A 16,047-nucleotide genomic window follows, 5' to 3' on the forward strand; every position below is an offset into this window, starting at 1 on the left:
AACTATACTTAGCTATATTTGGTTCATAGCTCGAAGCAACCAACTTCACCTTAGAGTTATTTTTATCCCATTCCCCGAAGGAAGTTACAAAAACTACATCATCTTGCCCAGGTTCTCCCTTAGAACTGTCAACATATTGTCAATATCCAAGAAGCCCCTTTAAGACAGCCTTCATGTCAGTTCTAGACCATAATTGTATGTCTCAACAAGCAACACACAACATTCTTAACTTAGCTTAATAATAAAAAGTTAAGACTTACAAGAACTGACATAAATAGAGTGCATTAACAAACCAAGCAGCTTCAACAATAACAAGCCACAAACCATAAGCATACAGCTTTCCAATGGTAGACTATTCTGCAGCATTTCCAATGTAAGATAGTACAATCTCCACAATGTCATAGTCTGTGACTTATGTCTGTCATATAACTACCATACCAGCAGTTCAAAAGGTTATCTCAGCATCAAAGATTGCTAGTGGAAACAATCATTCACCAGTAAAGCCAATCATGCTTTACAAGAGTGCAAAAGTATCAGCCTACTGTACAACAAGAAGTGCCTTAAGCAGAACGATGTTGTTGTGACTATTGTGTCTCAACAACACAACTATGATTGATACATAAATGACCTTCACTATCCCATGATAACATGCAGCAACACTTAGAAAGCAAGATTAAGTCATTAAACCCTTAAACAAACTTCAACAACAACATATTTCTTTCAAAACAAACCTGAACAAAGACGTCCAACCAAACAACACAGCCACTGAAAGAGTACAAACAGTCTTATTTAGGAAAAACACTGTGATCGACCCCCTCCTACGTCAACAAAAGGTTCAATAGTGTTTCAACCATAAAAGAAGAGCTATGCCTAATATAAAGTTCAAAATCCACGAGTAGTAAATTTTACAAACTTTGAATGCTATTTTCAAAGTAATTAGAAACTTTCCATAGACTTAGTCTAACCAGATGTTAAATTTTGTAAAAATTTTGTGAAGTCCATAAAAGGTCAAAATAAAGAGGGATCTACTAACCGCACCCTTGCATGTAGGTCTGCCCAATCTGATGTTGTATTGCAGATTCTAGATGGCTAGAGTATCAACAAAACGAATTCTCTTCTCATGGTTTATGTTCATGCTGCAATCAATGGTTGTCTGTCAATATATGCAAAGCTTCACTAAATAATGACACAATATGCTTATATAGATGTTTTACCAGCCTGATTATAAAAGGCATAGTTAGGGATGTGGCCGCTATTCCAGGTTGTTGAGATCTGATAGAGACCCTGATTATATTCTTGACATAGCCCACTACACTTGACATAGACAAGATAGGCTCAATAGTATTAGCCAATGATTTCACTTGTAACATATTAATTATAGAAAATTATTAACATTGATGAGTGTATAGGACATTAAGCACTTATATGGGTCGGACTGCTGCTGCTAGAAACAATGAAAAATGAGAGCTTTTCAAATACTTACCGCACAATACGCCAAATAATAAAACTATTGAAAAAAGATTAAATCAAATGATTTACCATGCACCCAATGAACTACCCTTATTTTTTTAATACGCCAAATAATAAAACTATTGAAAAAAGATTAAATCAAATGATTTACCATGCACCCAATGAACTACCCTTATTTTTTTCCTTCCTTGATATACAGAAACATAGAATTTTAGAACAAGGAATTTTCTTTTTCTTGCTTCCTTTGCAAACAGGAAGAGTGCATCATTGTGGGTGTCCAACTGTGAACATGCATGTGAGTGAGCAAGCAATCAAGACAAGGGAGGGAGAGAGAGAGAGATAGAGAGAGTAAGGGTAGGTATGGGGCGTTATGTTGGGATACCTTAAGTAATGAATATTGTGGTGACCATTTGAGCTGTAGCCCTCACATAATCACGAAGAACTTCCAAAACAGCATATGGCTTTTGAGATGTAGCTGCATTGTCTAAACACGCCAAGCTGGAACCATTTACCTCATATAAAATTTATGTAGTCAGTCTCAAATCCAAAATGAGAAATCAAGCCTCCACCATGTAGAGGCCTCTTGGAAATAAAAGACAACCAAAAGACAATTCAGGATCATGTCCAGTCACATGTAAATTAAAATAAAGGGACCACCCAAGCTAGAGGAATAAAAAAAATTCAAGCCCTAGATTGATGACATAAAAATGCATGGATACGAACATGGGTGGAGCGAGAAATTAGTAAGGTGGGGAAAGAGGGAGGGGGCACAAACCAAAGGGCTGAATGCCTCAACTGATCCTTTTATTAAAGAGCTATAACTACATAAAAGATTTTAACAGCAGCTAGAATGAAACAAAGGATAAAGATCAAACAGATGAAATTTATACAACTCACAAAAACAAGATTAGGTGGACATATACCACTATGCAACTTCGATAGAACTTTTGAAAAATATCACCTAGAGTCAGCTTAATCACTTGTCCCACCAAAGACAAAAGGAAAAGATGGATAATTCATCATGCTCAGCATGGTTGAAGTAGGTTTGAGGGGTTTCATCTATTTCACAGAAGGACTAACAATTTGGTAACGAAATGGTCAAACATTTTCAAGACTAAAGGGGATTGGTTAGTTATTGCTATGCCTAGGAATCCTGGAAACATACAAGAGACGTCAAGTTTTTACATTGAATTTTGAAATAGTTCAAAAATAATCAATTCAACTCATAAACTTGAGTGCTCGTGTTATGAAAATAATATAACCTTCATGTACCGTTAGTACCATACAAGCATTTGGTTTTATTTCGCATCAATGTTGTCGAATCTTAAAAAGGAATGTCCTTCAATTTCCAGAATATGAACAGAAAGGAACCATCCTCGACATCTTAGATAATCAAAACAAGGAGCAGATATTGACCCCAAAATCGTACATCCACGAAAGATTGTCGCATTCAATTCTTGCGAGTTCAGCCTTCATGTCTTTCATCTCTTGGCAGACACCTTTTGTTTTTTTCTTGTTTTTTCTTCATTTTTTTTCTTTTGCATTCAGCTTTTTGCCTTTCAATTTTTTTTCTTGTGCTTTTCTTTTTTTTTTTTTTGGGCCGACCTTCACCTTTGAGGGAATACCTCACCACCCCAAAGGCTACTACGAAGCTCCACCACTTTGGTAGTTATGTGTAGCTTTGTCACGTGTCCAACCCGCTTCACCTTACGGGTTTTCAACGAGTCAAAAGTTCATAAATCATTATCTTCGCGAAATAGACATAAATCACCTTTATGCCTACCCGGTACTCTCGATTACTAACTCAGAGGAACGACTACACAAGCTCCGAGCCCATCTCTCAACTCTCATTTTACTACCTGCCATGATCTTATAGAGCATTTTGGCTTCTCCCTCAATATATTTTCCTGCTAAATCCTTGCAAATGCTTAATCGCCAGAGTCAATAGCATTTCCTAGTCTTGACTTTCTCAACTTCATAGGATTTTTCTTCACTGCTCATATCCAGGATTTTTTCGATTTTCCTCTTCCATTGATGGACAACAAGAATTTGAAATTTCCACCTTCCACTTGGAAAGGTACTAAGAATAAAGCAAGGCACATCATTGTGTGAGAAAACACTTTAAAAATGTTTTTAAGCAAAACTGAAAAGTTCCTCTTTTACAAAAGTTCTTGACATCAAATGGTATATCACCAGGAGAAAGGAACTGTACTCCCTAAATAGATGGGTGAATGTAAAACTTGGCTGGTTAAAAGAACGAACTTCACCAAATCTCCCATAAAAGTAGGGTCTTCTATACAAAAGATTGGTTTAAGGGTGAGGAGTTCCCAGAAAAGTTGGGTATTCAACTGATTAAAAGTTTCACAAATGGTTTGGGTTAGGTTCTTCTATCAAAAAACACTAAAAATTCAAAAAGAAGGATAAAACTTTAGTACGTAAAAAAAGAGGCATCGTCAGCTAAGGTCTCATTTTTATGATACAAAAATCCAATGCCGTAAACAACCCCAAGCATCATAACGTTGTTGTTTACGACCAGTTATGAACTTAAATCAAATTAGACATTGACCCACTAATCAGCTTACATGTGAATAACCAAAGCTAATGCTTCTACAATCAACTCATTTTTTAGCATTGAAAAAGGGAAGAAGGAAACATCTCCAAGTCAAACTAATTATGTAGCTTTAAGTCCTGAACACTAGAAAACCAATTACACATGCAAATACATGAACAAAAACAAGGGTACTTACACAGATGTTTTTTGTTAATTTTACTATACTCTTTAGTATGCTTTCTTCAATGAGAGAAGAAACTACAACTATACCAGCAATTGATGCCAGCATGACATCAAGATCCAAATCAAGGCCAAACATGAGCAAATATAAAAGCATGAAACGTATGGCAGAAGCATAGAGATGCTAGGGCTTTTTAAACGATATCCAAGTTTAATAGGAGCAGCACAGAAACATGGAACAAGTGATGACAGAACATATTCATAGAAATTTTGAGTTGGACATGCCTGGACTCGAGAAACATTTGTGGAGTTAGAAGTGCCTCCAAAAGAGTCCACATTGTCATCAGGACGGGGTCCACAAAATTGTGTGACATTGAACTGGTTGGCACTTGAACACAAAGGATTCCTTGTAGCCTGAGCAATTCAAACAAATGCAATCCAATAAGACATATTGTATGCTAAATGTGAAATTTATCTAAATGAAGAACAAGAAAACTGATCCCGTAAATTGAAAAGTAAACACACTGTAATCAGCGCATTGTTGAATACACCAATTAGCTAGGCATTTAAACATGGTTTCAAATAATTCACTTGTAAAAGTAAAGTTGCATTTTTGGTTAGTATTAATTTTAATCAATCATCCTTTGTTACATGCGATAAAAAGCTAGTAACTTTCTAATACTTTCCGCATAGTTAACGACATCACAATTCTTATGGCATAGTTAGCAAGAAACGTGAAAGTTTATATTTTAGTTATTGTCATTTTAACGATAAAAAAAACGAATTTTAATGCTTCCTTCCAAGTAATTAACAAATTTTTAGAAATTATAAGAATTTTTGAAATTATGTTTCACTGGCAAAATGTATTTGACATTAAATATTTGAAAAGTATAAAAACTCTGGGAAGTACGAAAAAGATCACAAAGCTAGTAAAACTTTCAAAACAGTTTATAAGTGTCTAAAAAAGTTCAAATTAGTAAATATGAGAAATATTTAACATTTAGAAAAGGTAAAGAGTCATAATCGAAACAATATAGTCTTTCCAAAAGATGTGAAAAAGTGCAGCAATTTTGTAAAATTCGAAAAAAATGAGCAATGGTTACAGGGGCATTATAAACGTTTGTAGTCATTATAAAAATATGTAAAAAATCTTGTAAAACAAAAACAATTGCTATCATGTTTAGAAAAAATAATGCAAAAAACAAACTCAAGAGAACGGTAGCTTTAAACAGGCTGAAATAATTGCCAAAAGGTCCATGAAATTGACATAAATAGAGTGCATTAACAAACCAAGCAGCTTCAACAATAACAAGCCACAAACAATAAGCATACAGCTTTCCAATGGTAGACTATTCTGCAGCATTTCCAATGTAAGATAGTACAATCTCCACAATGTCATAGTCTGTGACTTATGTCTGTCATATAACTACCATACCAGCAGTTCAAAAGGTTTTCTCAGCATCAAAGATTGCTAGTGGAAATAATCATTCACCAGTAAAGCCAATCATGCTTTACAAGAGTGCAAAAGTATCAGCCTACTGTACAACAAGAAGTGCCTTAAGCAGAACGCTGTTGTTGTGACTTGTGTCTCAACAACACAACTATGATTGATACATAAATGACCTTAACTATCCCATGATAACATGCAGCAACACTTAGAAAGCAAGATTAAGTCATTAAACCCTTAAACAAACTTCAACAACAACATATTTCTTTCAAAACAAACCTGAACAAAGACGTCCAACCAAACAACACAGCCACTGAAAGAGTACAAACAGTCTTATTTAGGAAAAACACTGTGATCGACCCCCTCCTACGTCAACAAAAGGTTCAATAGTGTTTCAACCATAAAAGAAGAGCTATGCCTAATATAAAGTTCAAAATCCACAAGAGTAGTAAATTTTACAAACTTTGAATGCTATTTTCAAAGTAATTAGAAACTTTCCATAGACTTAGTCTAACCAGACGTTAAATTTTGTAAAAATTTTGTGAAGTCCATAAAAGGTCAAAAACCAAGTAAAACATTTAACATGTTTATAAGTGTACATAAACGTTACAACTAGTTTTTGACATTTTGCAGAAAACGTGAAGAGTCATAAATTTTCGAGAAGTAATAGTGTTCACAAAACATGTGCAAAAGAGCAAGAATTTTGTAAAACTAGAAAAAAATTGATAAAGTTTACCAATACTTCAAATTACGCACATATTTCACCAAAATGCATAAAAAAGGGTTAACTTTTAGAAATCCAAAAAAAAGTCCAAAACCATTAGCAACTGTAAAAAAAAAGGCAAAAGTTTCATCACGTCCAAAAACTTGCAAGAGTTGACAATTAAGAAAAACACCAATACTTACAAATTTTATCAGTTCAAAACAATACTTACAAATTTAAAAGATTTGTAAAATTTGCAAAAAGCTATATAAAACTTCTAAACAATTTATAAGAGATCAATACTGCTTTTGCAAATTTAAAGAGACATAAACTTAACAAAACAATAGTCATTCCAACATATGAAAAAGTGCAACCATTTTGCAAAACCAGAACAGCTTTTGATTAAGTTTTGCAAAATTTCAAATAGCACATGAATTTGACAAAAACCATAAAAATGTCATCTTTCCAAAACCAAAACAATGTAAAGCTTTCTCAAACATTCAAAAATTTTATGGGATCAAAGCAACATTTGCAAAAGATTAAAAGAGTTCAAAAGTGCTTCAACCGTAAAAGAAAAGATATGCCAAATATAAAGTTTTAAAACCCATAAAAGTAGTAAATTAACAAAGTTTGAATGATACTTTTAAAGTAATTAGAAACTTTCCATAGATTTAGTGTAGCAAGATGTTAAATTTTGGAAAAGTTCAAAAATTTTGTGAAGTTCATTAAACGTCAAAAACCAAGCAAAACCATTAAAAAGTTTATAAGTACATCAACGATGGTCGTAGTCTTTGACATTTTGTAGAAAACGTGAAAAGTCATGGTTTTCAAGAAGTAAAAGTGTTTGCGAAACATGTGCAAAATAGCAATAATTTTGTAAAACTAGAAAAAAAATTGATAAGCAGCTAGAACTGAGGTCTCCTCTCTAAGGTCTAGATCAGAGCTCTCATCTAATCCGGTCTAGGATGTTGGATTGCGGATTTTGGAGGTCTCATTTTATCCGGTCTAGGACGTCGAATGAATATTTTTTTGAAAATGGATGTGAATTTTAAAAAATTAAACCCAAGTCTAGACCATGTTTAAAATCATTTTGAAAAATTATACAATCCAATGGTATTTAGAAACTTGAAACTTGAAAGTATGAAGGTGCATTTACAAGTTTGAGAATTTAGCACAGATTTAAGAAAAGTACGAAATCAAATCCAAAACAATTGAAGATCTCAAAATAAATTGAGAAAATTCACAAAAAAATGAATCATAAGAATTTGAATTCAATTTACAAAATTTTGAAAAACTTAGAGAGTGGTTTCAAAAATGTATATAGACAAAGTAAAACACTGGAAATGATTTCAAATACTCATAAGGGATTTGAATCTGTTCAATGATGTTTGATTTAGGATTTGGATGCAAGAAATAGATCAGAGGTCTAATCTCATCTGGTATGGGATTCATACCTACGGTTTGGATAAGAGGTCAGCTCTCATCTGGTCTAGGATGTTGTAGGTGGGAATTAGACCAAAGCACTAGAATAGATGTCCAAACTTATACCGTCTCAGAAGTTGGATTGGTAATTCGAAATTGGATTTCAAATTTAAAAAATCTGAACCCGAGAGTTCAGACCATGTTTAAAATCGTTTTACAAATTCGGACAACCTAGTGTAATTTAGAAACTCTAGAATAGAAAAGTGCAATTAAAAACTTGAGAATTTAACATGCATTTAGAAAATGTCGCACATCAAATACAAGAAATTTAAAGATACAACAAGAAATTGAGATGATTCTAAGAAAATGAAAAGAATTTGAAGCCAAATTGCACAACTCTGGAAGATTTGACAATGATTTCAAAGACTTATATACACAAACTAATATTCTTCAAGTGATTTCAAAAATTCCTAAAGGATGTGAAAAGAATTTGCAACAAATCAGAAAATCACTCATTTTTTTATGTGATCAAGTATATGATGTTGGATTTGGGATTTTGATCTTGGAAATAGATCATAGGTCTGATCTAGTCCCCTACGCGAAAATTGAAGTTGGTGATTCTACCCTAAGATTTCAATTATAAGTCTCATCTTATCCGACTTGGGATGTTGGATTTGGGATTTTGACCTAAGGTATGGATCAGAGGTCTCATCCAATCCGGTCTAGGATGTTGGATTGCGTTTTCAACAAGCATCTAGAACAGAGGTCTCGTCTCTAAGGTCCAGATCAGAGGTCACATCTAATCCGGTCTAGGATGTTGGATTGCGGGTTTTGAACTAGCAGTAAGAACGGAGGTCTCATTTTATCCGGTCTAGGACGTCGAATGAATATTTTTTTGAAAATGGATGTGAATTTTAAAACATTAAACCCAAGTCTAGACCATGTTTAAAATCATTTTGAAAAATTATACAATCCAATGGTATTTAGAAACTTGAAAGTATAAAGGTGCATTAACAAGTTTGAGAATTTAGCACAGATTTTAGAAAAGTACGAAATCAAATCCAAAAAATCTGAAGAACTCAAAAGAAATTGAGAAAATTCACAGAAAATGAATCATAAGAATTTGAATTCAAGTTACAAAATTTTGGAAAACTTAGAGAGTGGTTTCAAAGATGTATATAGACAAAGTAAAACACGGGAAATGATTCCAAATACTCAAAAGGGATTTGAATCTGTTCAATGATGTTTGATTTAGGATTTGGATGCAAGAAATAGATCAGAGGTCTGACCTGATCCGGTATGGGGTGTTGAAATAGGGATTCATAACTATGTTTTGGATCAAAGGTCAGCTCTGATCTGGTCTAGGATGTTGTATGCAGGAATCAAACCAAAGCTCTAGAGTAGAGGTCCAATCTTATACGGTCTCTTGGATTGGTAATTCGAAATTGGATTTCGAATTTTAAAATCTGAACCAGAGAGTTCAGACCATGTTTAAAATTGTTTTACAAATTTGAACAATCAAGTGTAATTTGAAAAACTCGAGAGTAAAAAGTGCAATTAAAAACTTGAGAATTTAACAAGCATTTAGGAAATGTCACACATCAAATACAAGAAATTTAAAGATACAACGAGAAATTGAGAAGATTCTACGAAAATGAAAAGAATTTGAAGCCAACTTGCACAATTTTGGAAGACTTGACAATGATTTCAAAGACTTATATAGACAAACTAATATTCTTCAAATGATTTCAAAAATTCCTAAAGGATTTGAAAAGAATTTGCAACAAATCAGAAAATCACTCATTTTTTTATGTGATCAAGTATATGATGTTGGATTAGGGATTTTGATCTAAGAAATAGATCATAGGTCTGATCTAGTCCCCTACGCGATCAAAGGTCTCATCTAATCGGGTCTAGGATGTTGGATTGCGGATTTTGAGCAAGCAAGTAGAACTGAGATGTCATTTTATCCGGTCTAGGACGCCGAATGCATACATGTTTTTGAATGCAGATGTGATTTTTAAAATATACAAAAGTCTAGACCATGTTTAAAATCATTTTGAAAATTTATAAAATCCAATGGACTTTAGAAACTTGAAAGTTTAAAGTTGCATTTACAACCTTGAGAATTTGACAAAGATTTAAGAAAAGTATGAAATCAAATCAAAAAATATCTGAAGACACTAGAAATTGAGAAAATTCAAAGAAAATCAATCATAAGGATGTGAAGTCAATTTACAAAAATTTGGAAAACTTAGAGAGTGGTATAAAAAATGTATATAGATGAAGTAAAATACTGGAAATGATTTCAAAATACATAAGGGATTTGAATTTGTTCTGTGATGTGTGATTTAGGATTAGGATCTATAAAATAGATCAGAGGTCATTCCTGATCCGATATGGGTGTTGAATTAGGGACTTAGACCTAAGGTTTGGATCAGAGGCATGGGTGTTGAATTGGTTTGGATCAGAACTCTGACATGGTCTAGGATGTTGTATGTGGGCTTTACATCAAAGCTCCAGATTAGAGGACTAAACAGTCTCAGAAATTGGATTGGTAAATTGAATGTGGACTTTGAATTTTAATATTAAAATTTGAACCTCTAGTTTAGACCATGTTAAAAATCGTTTTCAAAATTCATACATTTGAGAAATTAACATGCATTTTTAGGAAATGTAGCAAATCGAATACAAATCTGAGAAGATTCAAAGAAAATCAAAAGAATTTGAAGTCAAATTGCACAATTTTGGAAAACATGGACAAGCATCTACAATGGTGGTCTCTCTTATTTAGTGTCCTCTAGGATGTCAAATGCATATTTTGAATGTGGATGTGAATTTTAAAATATGAAGACCATGTTTAAAATAGTTTTAAAAATTCATACAATCCAATGGAATTTAGAAACTCGAATGTTGACAGGTGCATTTAAAAACTTGAAAATTTAACAAAGATTTACGAAAAATACGAAATCAAATCTCACAAGAAATTGAGAAAATTCAAAAAAAAAATCAAATCATAGGAATTTGAAGTCAATTTACAAAATTTTGGAAAACTTAGAAAATTGTTTCAAAGATTTATATAGACATAGTAACATTCTTGAAATGATTTCAAAGATTGATAAGGGTTTTGAAAAGAATTTACAATAAATTAGAAAACCTCTCATTTTATTGTGTATCTTGACTGTGTTTGGATCGAAGAAATAGACGAGAGCTCTAATCTGATTCCGTTCACAAAATTGGATTTGGGATTTCGTCCTAAGATTTGGATCAGTTGTCTAATCTGATCCGGTCTGCGATGTTGGATTTCAGATTTGGATTTATGATCTAGAACAGAGGTCAAATCTAACCCAATCTACAATGTTGAAACAAGTTTTACTAATTTTCTGCATAACTTCTCCACCCAAATGTATGCTTTATACAAGACTTATTAAACATGAAATATACATGTCCAGCAGACAATGACACCTACATCTATGTCCGGAGTCACAAAGGAAGCATTATATTACTCTGTGATTGTAAGTTGAAGTCAAATGCATCTGATATTCTAAACGAGAAAACAATACAAGGATGGATTCAAACCACAAACAGAAATACAGCATATAATCGTATGGAAAGGAAACTACATGCAGCAGATAAAACTTATCACTTTAGGATTAAAAGAAAACAGTGACCTGGTTGGCACTAGTAACATACAAATATAATGCAGTGAGACCACCAACAAACCAAACAAAAATGAACCAGTAAATCATAAGTATCAGGCATGTTGGAGAACGCCCGACAGCTTGAGTGCCCACCTTCCCCATCCATGAAAAAGCATTGTCATTGAAGAAGGAAACGTGAACCCAGTAAACAAATCATTATCAGAAGAGACCCAATTGCAATACCTGACAAAAACGCCCAATCTCCCCGGATGGCTGGTTGGAATTTGAACAGCTGCATAATGCGATGAATGCACAACAATAGTCACAGTAATGACCCAGCAACAAACCCAAAGACGATAAATGCGACCTAGCAGCAAACAGAAGCGGTAGTGGCGACTCAGTAGCAACATCAACTAAACGGCATGCCCAACCGACAGCGGTGAACCAAAAGGTAGACGTCAAGAGTGACGCAAGCGGCAGACCCAACAGCAACCTAAGGGATGACACAAGGCGGTCAGACCGACAACAACGACCTAAGCGGCGACCCACAACAGAACCAGCAGGGACCCAAGCGGCGTACTAGAAAGCGGCGATCCAAGTGGTGACCAAAGCATCCGACCCAATGGCGAACCAAATGTCAGAAACCAGCAACAACTTCAACGGAAGAAACCCAACCAAATGTCAGAAACCAGCAACAACTTCAACGGAAGAAACCCAAACAAAACTCCTAGCACAGAGCCGAAATGAAAGACCCCAGCCTGCAATGATAAACCTGACCGACTATAGAGGAACCCCAATAGGAAACCACACATGAACACAACTGAAGGGCGGAGAGGACTGCCAACACCCATCACACACCGGCGATGGCTGCCGGCCAAAGGAGGAAGTTAAGGGACGCCCTTAAAGAGAGAGAGAGAGAGACATGGATGTATCAACAACCTAAGAATTAGAGCAAACAAGAGCAGGGAGGAAGCGTATCTTGCCCGGGAGTGAGAATCGAGATAGCGGACAGGCCTTTGCCGCCCACACCGATGAAATGACTCCACTCCATCTTCTCATCGCTTGCTGCAACAGAAGCATTCAAAGGTGACATTTCTTTCCGGGTAATCGACGACGCAGAGGGCTTTTCCCTTTTAGGTGCCATGAAGGAAGAAACCGCCATAAATCAAGAAGAAAGTGGGAAGGAGAGGATGAAGCGTGGTGTCGCGGACACTTTCAGACCAAGAAATTTGGATCCGCTTACTGCTGCTTCTTCGCATCGCATGGGCATGGGCAGATCTCGCAGTCATGAAGATCTAAGATCTCCACTCTCACTAGTAATCCGGCCTTGCTTTCTTTACGGAGATCCACAGTGTTCTTCTTGTCATCACCACGTCACGGCCCTTCGCTTATGGTCGAACCTACCAACCTCGCTTAGATGAAAAAAAAGATGGGAGAGACTAAGACGATGGAAAAATTTTAAAAAGCGATGAAACCTTGCCCTTTTCAGTCGAGACGATCGAGAGAGAGAAAAAAAAAGACAGGGGGAAAAGTTTAAAAAACAAGGGACCGCGTGCCAACCGCGTCAATGGTTGCCGTGTCCAAACCACGTCAAGGGTTGCCGTGTCCAAACCGCATTGCATTAATTGACGACGAAGTGCTCGAATTACCGGTACCTGGCCGGGGCTGGAATGGCTATTGGCTAATCCAAGACGCAACCCTCGAAAACCTACCAGTAAAACCGTGGTTTCAGACTTTCAGTTTACCCTCCAGATTTGCAAATTTTGGAACTTGGAGCAAACCAGACACGGCCACGTTTTCTAATTCTTGATCCTGAGAGTTAATTTCATACTTGTCCCTTAATTAATTTTCCAGTAGAAGTTCTCCTATATGATAGGAGGCAGGAGGCAAATCTTCGCCTTTCAAGTCAGATTTTCCTCAATAAGAATCAGATTTAAATCCACACCCGCGAAATTGAAGTCAAATCTGACAGGAATAAGATTCAACTTCTACGCCTAATTGGATTAAGCCTAATTGGATTGCAAATTTATCGGCTCCGAGGTTCAAGTGTGGGTTTGAATACATGAAACACATCAAATCCAAGATTATAATCTAAATCTCTCTTGCCGTACGATCAAGGCATCGAACATAATTTTTGTCTCGCAATTGACGGACATAATTGGTTTACGATAGCCTATTTTGTTAACAAAGTCAGAACCTTATTGCAAACAACAATATTCAAGAATTGTGATCACTCCATGAGACTAAGTTAGATCAATGGTAAACTGTCAAGTCATGTATTCTTCCAACTCCGTCACAAGGCAACTATGGTACAAGAAATGCAACATAAAAGTTCACCAAACTCTATCCATCATCTAGAAAAATTAAATGGATAAATGCATACGTAATTTACCTTCCCCTTACCTATAATTCAAAAAATTGCAAAGCAAGAGATTTCTTAATGAACTAATAAATGCTAAGCAGACAATTCAATATACAAAAAAAAAACACTATTATAAACATAGATCATGAATTGAAAAAGTTAAAAAGAAATACGACTGAACAGACCGGATTCTAGTTCATGATAGTTGATGGAACTGTGGTTTGACAACAATCAACTAAACGTGGTTCATAATGAAGACACGCATACAATGGTGTAAAGATGCATGATGTGATCCATATTGGTAGGATTCAAGGTTACATACGTAATGTAAAAATAGATAATTTAATTTTTAAACATTAAGAATTCACCTAAAAATTTTAAAAACAAAAAACACATGGAAATAAGAAAAAGTTAAAACTACTAAAATTTTTCTCTCCATGGACATGAAATGCATAGACATAAAAATAACAAGTAAATGCTGCCTACGCTACCTACAAAATGCATTTTCCATAAGAAAAAGCAGAAATGACAGGTTAAATAATTCTCAACACTTTGAGACTCATTGAAACGAGCAAGTTTTCTTTCTATGTGACACACTCCTTGGAACCTTTAAATAACTTAGAATCTCTAGAAAATCTTTGACAACAATAGACTCTGGTATACCATGGATGTTCTGTGTTCATTTAGATGAGGTCAAGCTTAACATTCAACCTTCAGAAGTTTTAATAACATCAAGTGAAATTGCACCTCTATGTGGCTGGCGGACGATCATAGACCTCAACAAGACTATTATAAGGGTAACTGACAAATAGCTTTATAAGAAGGGCATCTGAATTGTTCTTGTTTTCCTACATGATCAAATATTCACATCCAAATCCACAATCTAAATTCATATCCCTATAAAGCCTGAAATACATCGAGTGCATGAGGTCCACTTTCCCATTTGCCTTTGCCCACTAAACAATGGTAACTTTATGTGTGAACAATGATAGATAAACAAAACAAGAAAGTAATAAATGGGGCTAATCCATAACCCTCCAAAGTCACAACTAATCAACAACTTGAGCATTGAACAGAGCGTTGTGTTAAGTACATGAAAAAAAGAAAATGAGTAGCAATAGTCTACTGCCCACGATGTTGAACTATATGAATGAACTTAAAAGCGCAAAGCTGCTTCAGTTTGAGGGTCACAAATTTGTCCATAATACACATAAAATGCATCTGAATAACTGAAAACAATAGAAAAATCTAAGAGCTTTGTGAGAAGTACAAATACATGCATGAATACAGGCAGTCACACTAACAATCATTTTGAAAAAACCTGAAAATTGAGAGTAGAGCTAGCATTGTAGGGCATGCAAAATCATACTGGGTTCAAAGAGGGATCTACTAACCGCACCCTTGCGTGTAGGTCTGCCCAATCTGATGTTGTATTGCAGATTCTAGATGGCTAGAGTATCAACAAAACGAATTCTCTTCTCATGGTTTATGTTCATGCTGCAATCAATGGTTGTCTGTCAATATATGCAAAGCTTCACTAAATAATGACACAATATGCTTATATAGATGCTTTACCAGCCTGATTATAAAAGGCATAGTTAGGGATGTGGCAGCTATTCCAGGTTGTTGAGATCTGATAGAGACCCTGATTATATTCTCGACATAGCCCACTACACTTGACATAGACAAGATAGGCTCAATAGTATTAGCCAATGATTTCACTTGTAACATATTAATTATAGAAAATTATTAACATTGATGAGTGTATAGGACAGTAAGCACTTATATGGGTCGGACTACTGCTGCTAGAAACAATGAAAAATGACAGGCAACACTAAGGCTCCAGGGTCTTTTCAAATACTTACCGCACAATACGCCAAATAATAAAACTATTGAAAAAAGATTAAATCAAATGATTTACCAGGCACCCAATGAACTACCCTTATTTTTTTAATAGGCCAAATAATAAAACTATTGGAAAAAGGTTAAATCAAATGATTTACCATGCACCCAATGAACTACCCTTATTTTTTTCCTTCCTTGATATACAGAAACATAGAATTTTAGAACAAGGAATTTTCTTTTTCTTGCTTCCTTTGCAAACAGGAAGAGTGCATCATTGTGGGTGTCCAACTGTGAACATGCATGTGAGTGAGCAAGCAATCAAGACAAGGGAGAGAGAGAGAGAGAGATAGAGAGAGTAAGGGTAGGTATGGGGCGTTATGTTGGGATACCTTAAGTAATGAATACTGTAGTGACCATTTGAGCTGT

At 35.1% G+C, this 16,047-nt stretch overlaps 1 protein-coding gene across 28 annotated transcripts in view; it reads right to left on the reverse strand.

Moving 5' to 3' along the window:
• LOC116251197 (uncharacterized) overlaps positions 1–15,437 on the reverse strand; it is a 46,746-nt gene extending 31,309 nt beyond the window's left edge. For 10 of the 28 annotated variants that reach the window (XR_007572856.1, XR_007572846.1, XR_007572845.1 and 7 more), the window contains exons 1-4: positions 11,658–12,881; positions 1,853–4,615; positions 1,215–1,309; positions 1,039–1,136 (exon numbers count right to left, since the gene is read on the reverse strand). Coding sequence is in view for 3 of the 28 variants with exons in the window: in XM_031625313.2 (XP_031481173.2) it covers positions 1,903–1,968; positions 4,487–4,615; positions 11,658–11,706; positions 12,398–12,576 (423 nt within the window). In the remaining 25 variants the exon portion in view is untranslated. Of the gene's footprint in view, positions 1–1,038; positions 1,137–1,214; positions 1,315–1,852; positions 4,616–11,657; positions 12,882–15,351 lie in introns of those variants that run through there. The other 18 variants (XR_007572860.1, XR_007572854.1, XR_007572861.1 and 15 more) reach the window with 7 other exon arrangements.
• Positions 15,438–16,047: the final 610 nt, after the last annotated feature.

The sequence above is a fragment of the Nymphaea colorata genome, chromosome 3, assembly GCF_008831285.2.
Source record: "Nymphaea colorata isolate Beijing-Zhang1983 chromosome 3, ASM883128v2, whole genome shotgun sequence".
Classification (NCBI taxonomy): Eukaryota; Viridiplantae; Streptophyta; class Magnoliopsida; order Nymphaeales; family Nymphaeaceae; genus Nymphaea; species Nymphaea colorata.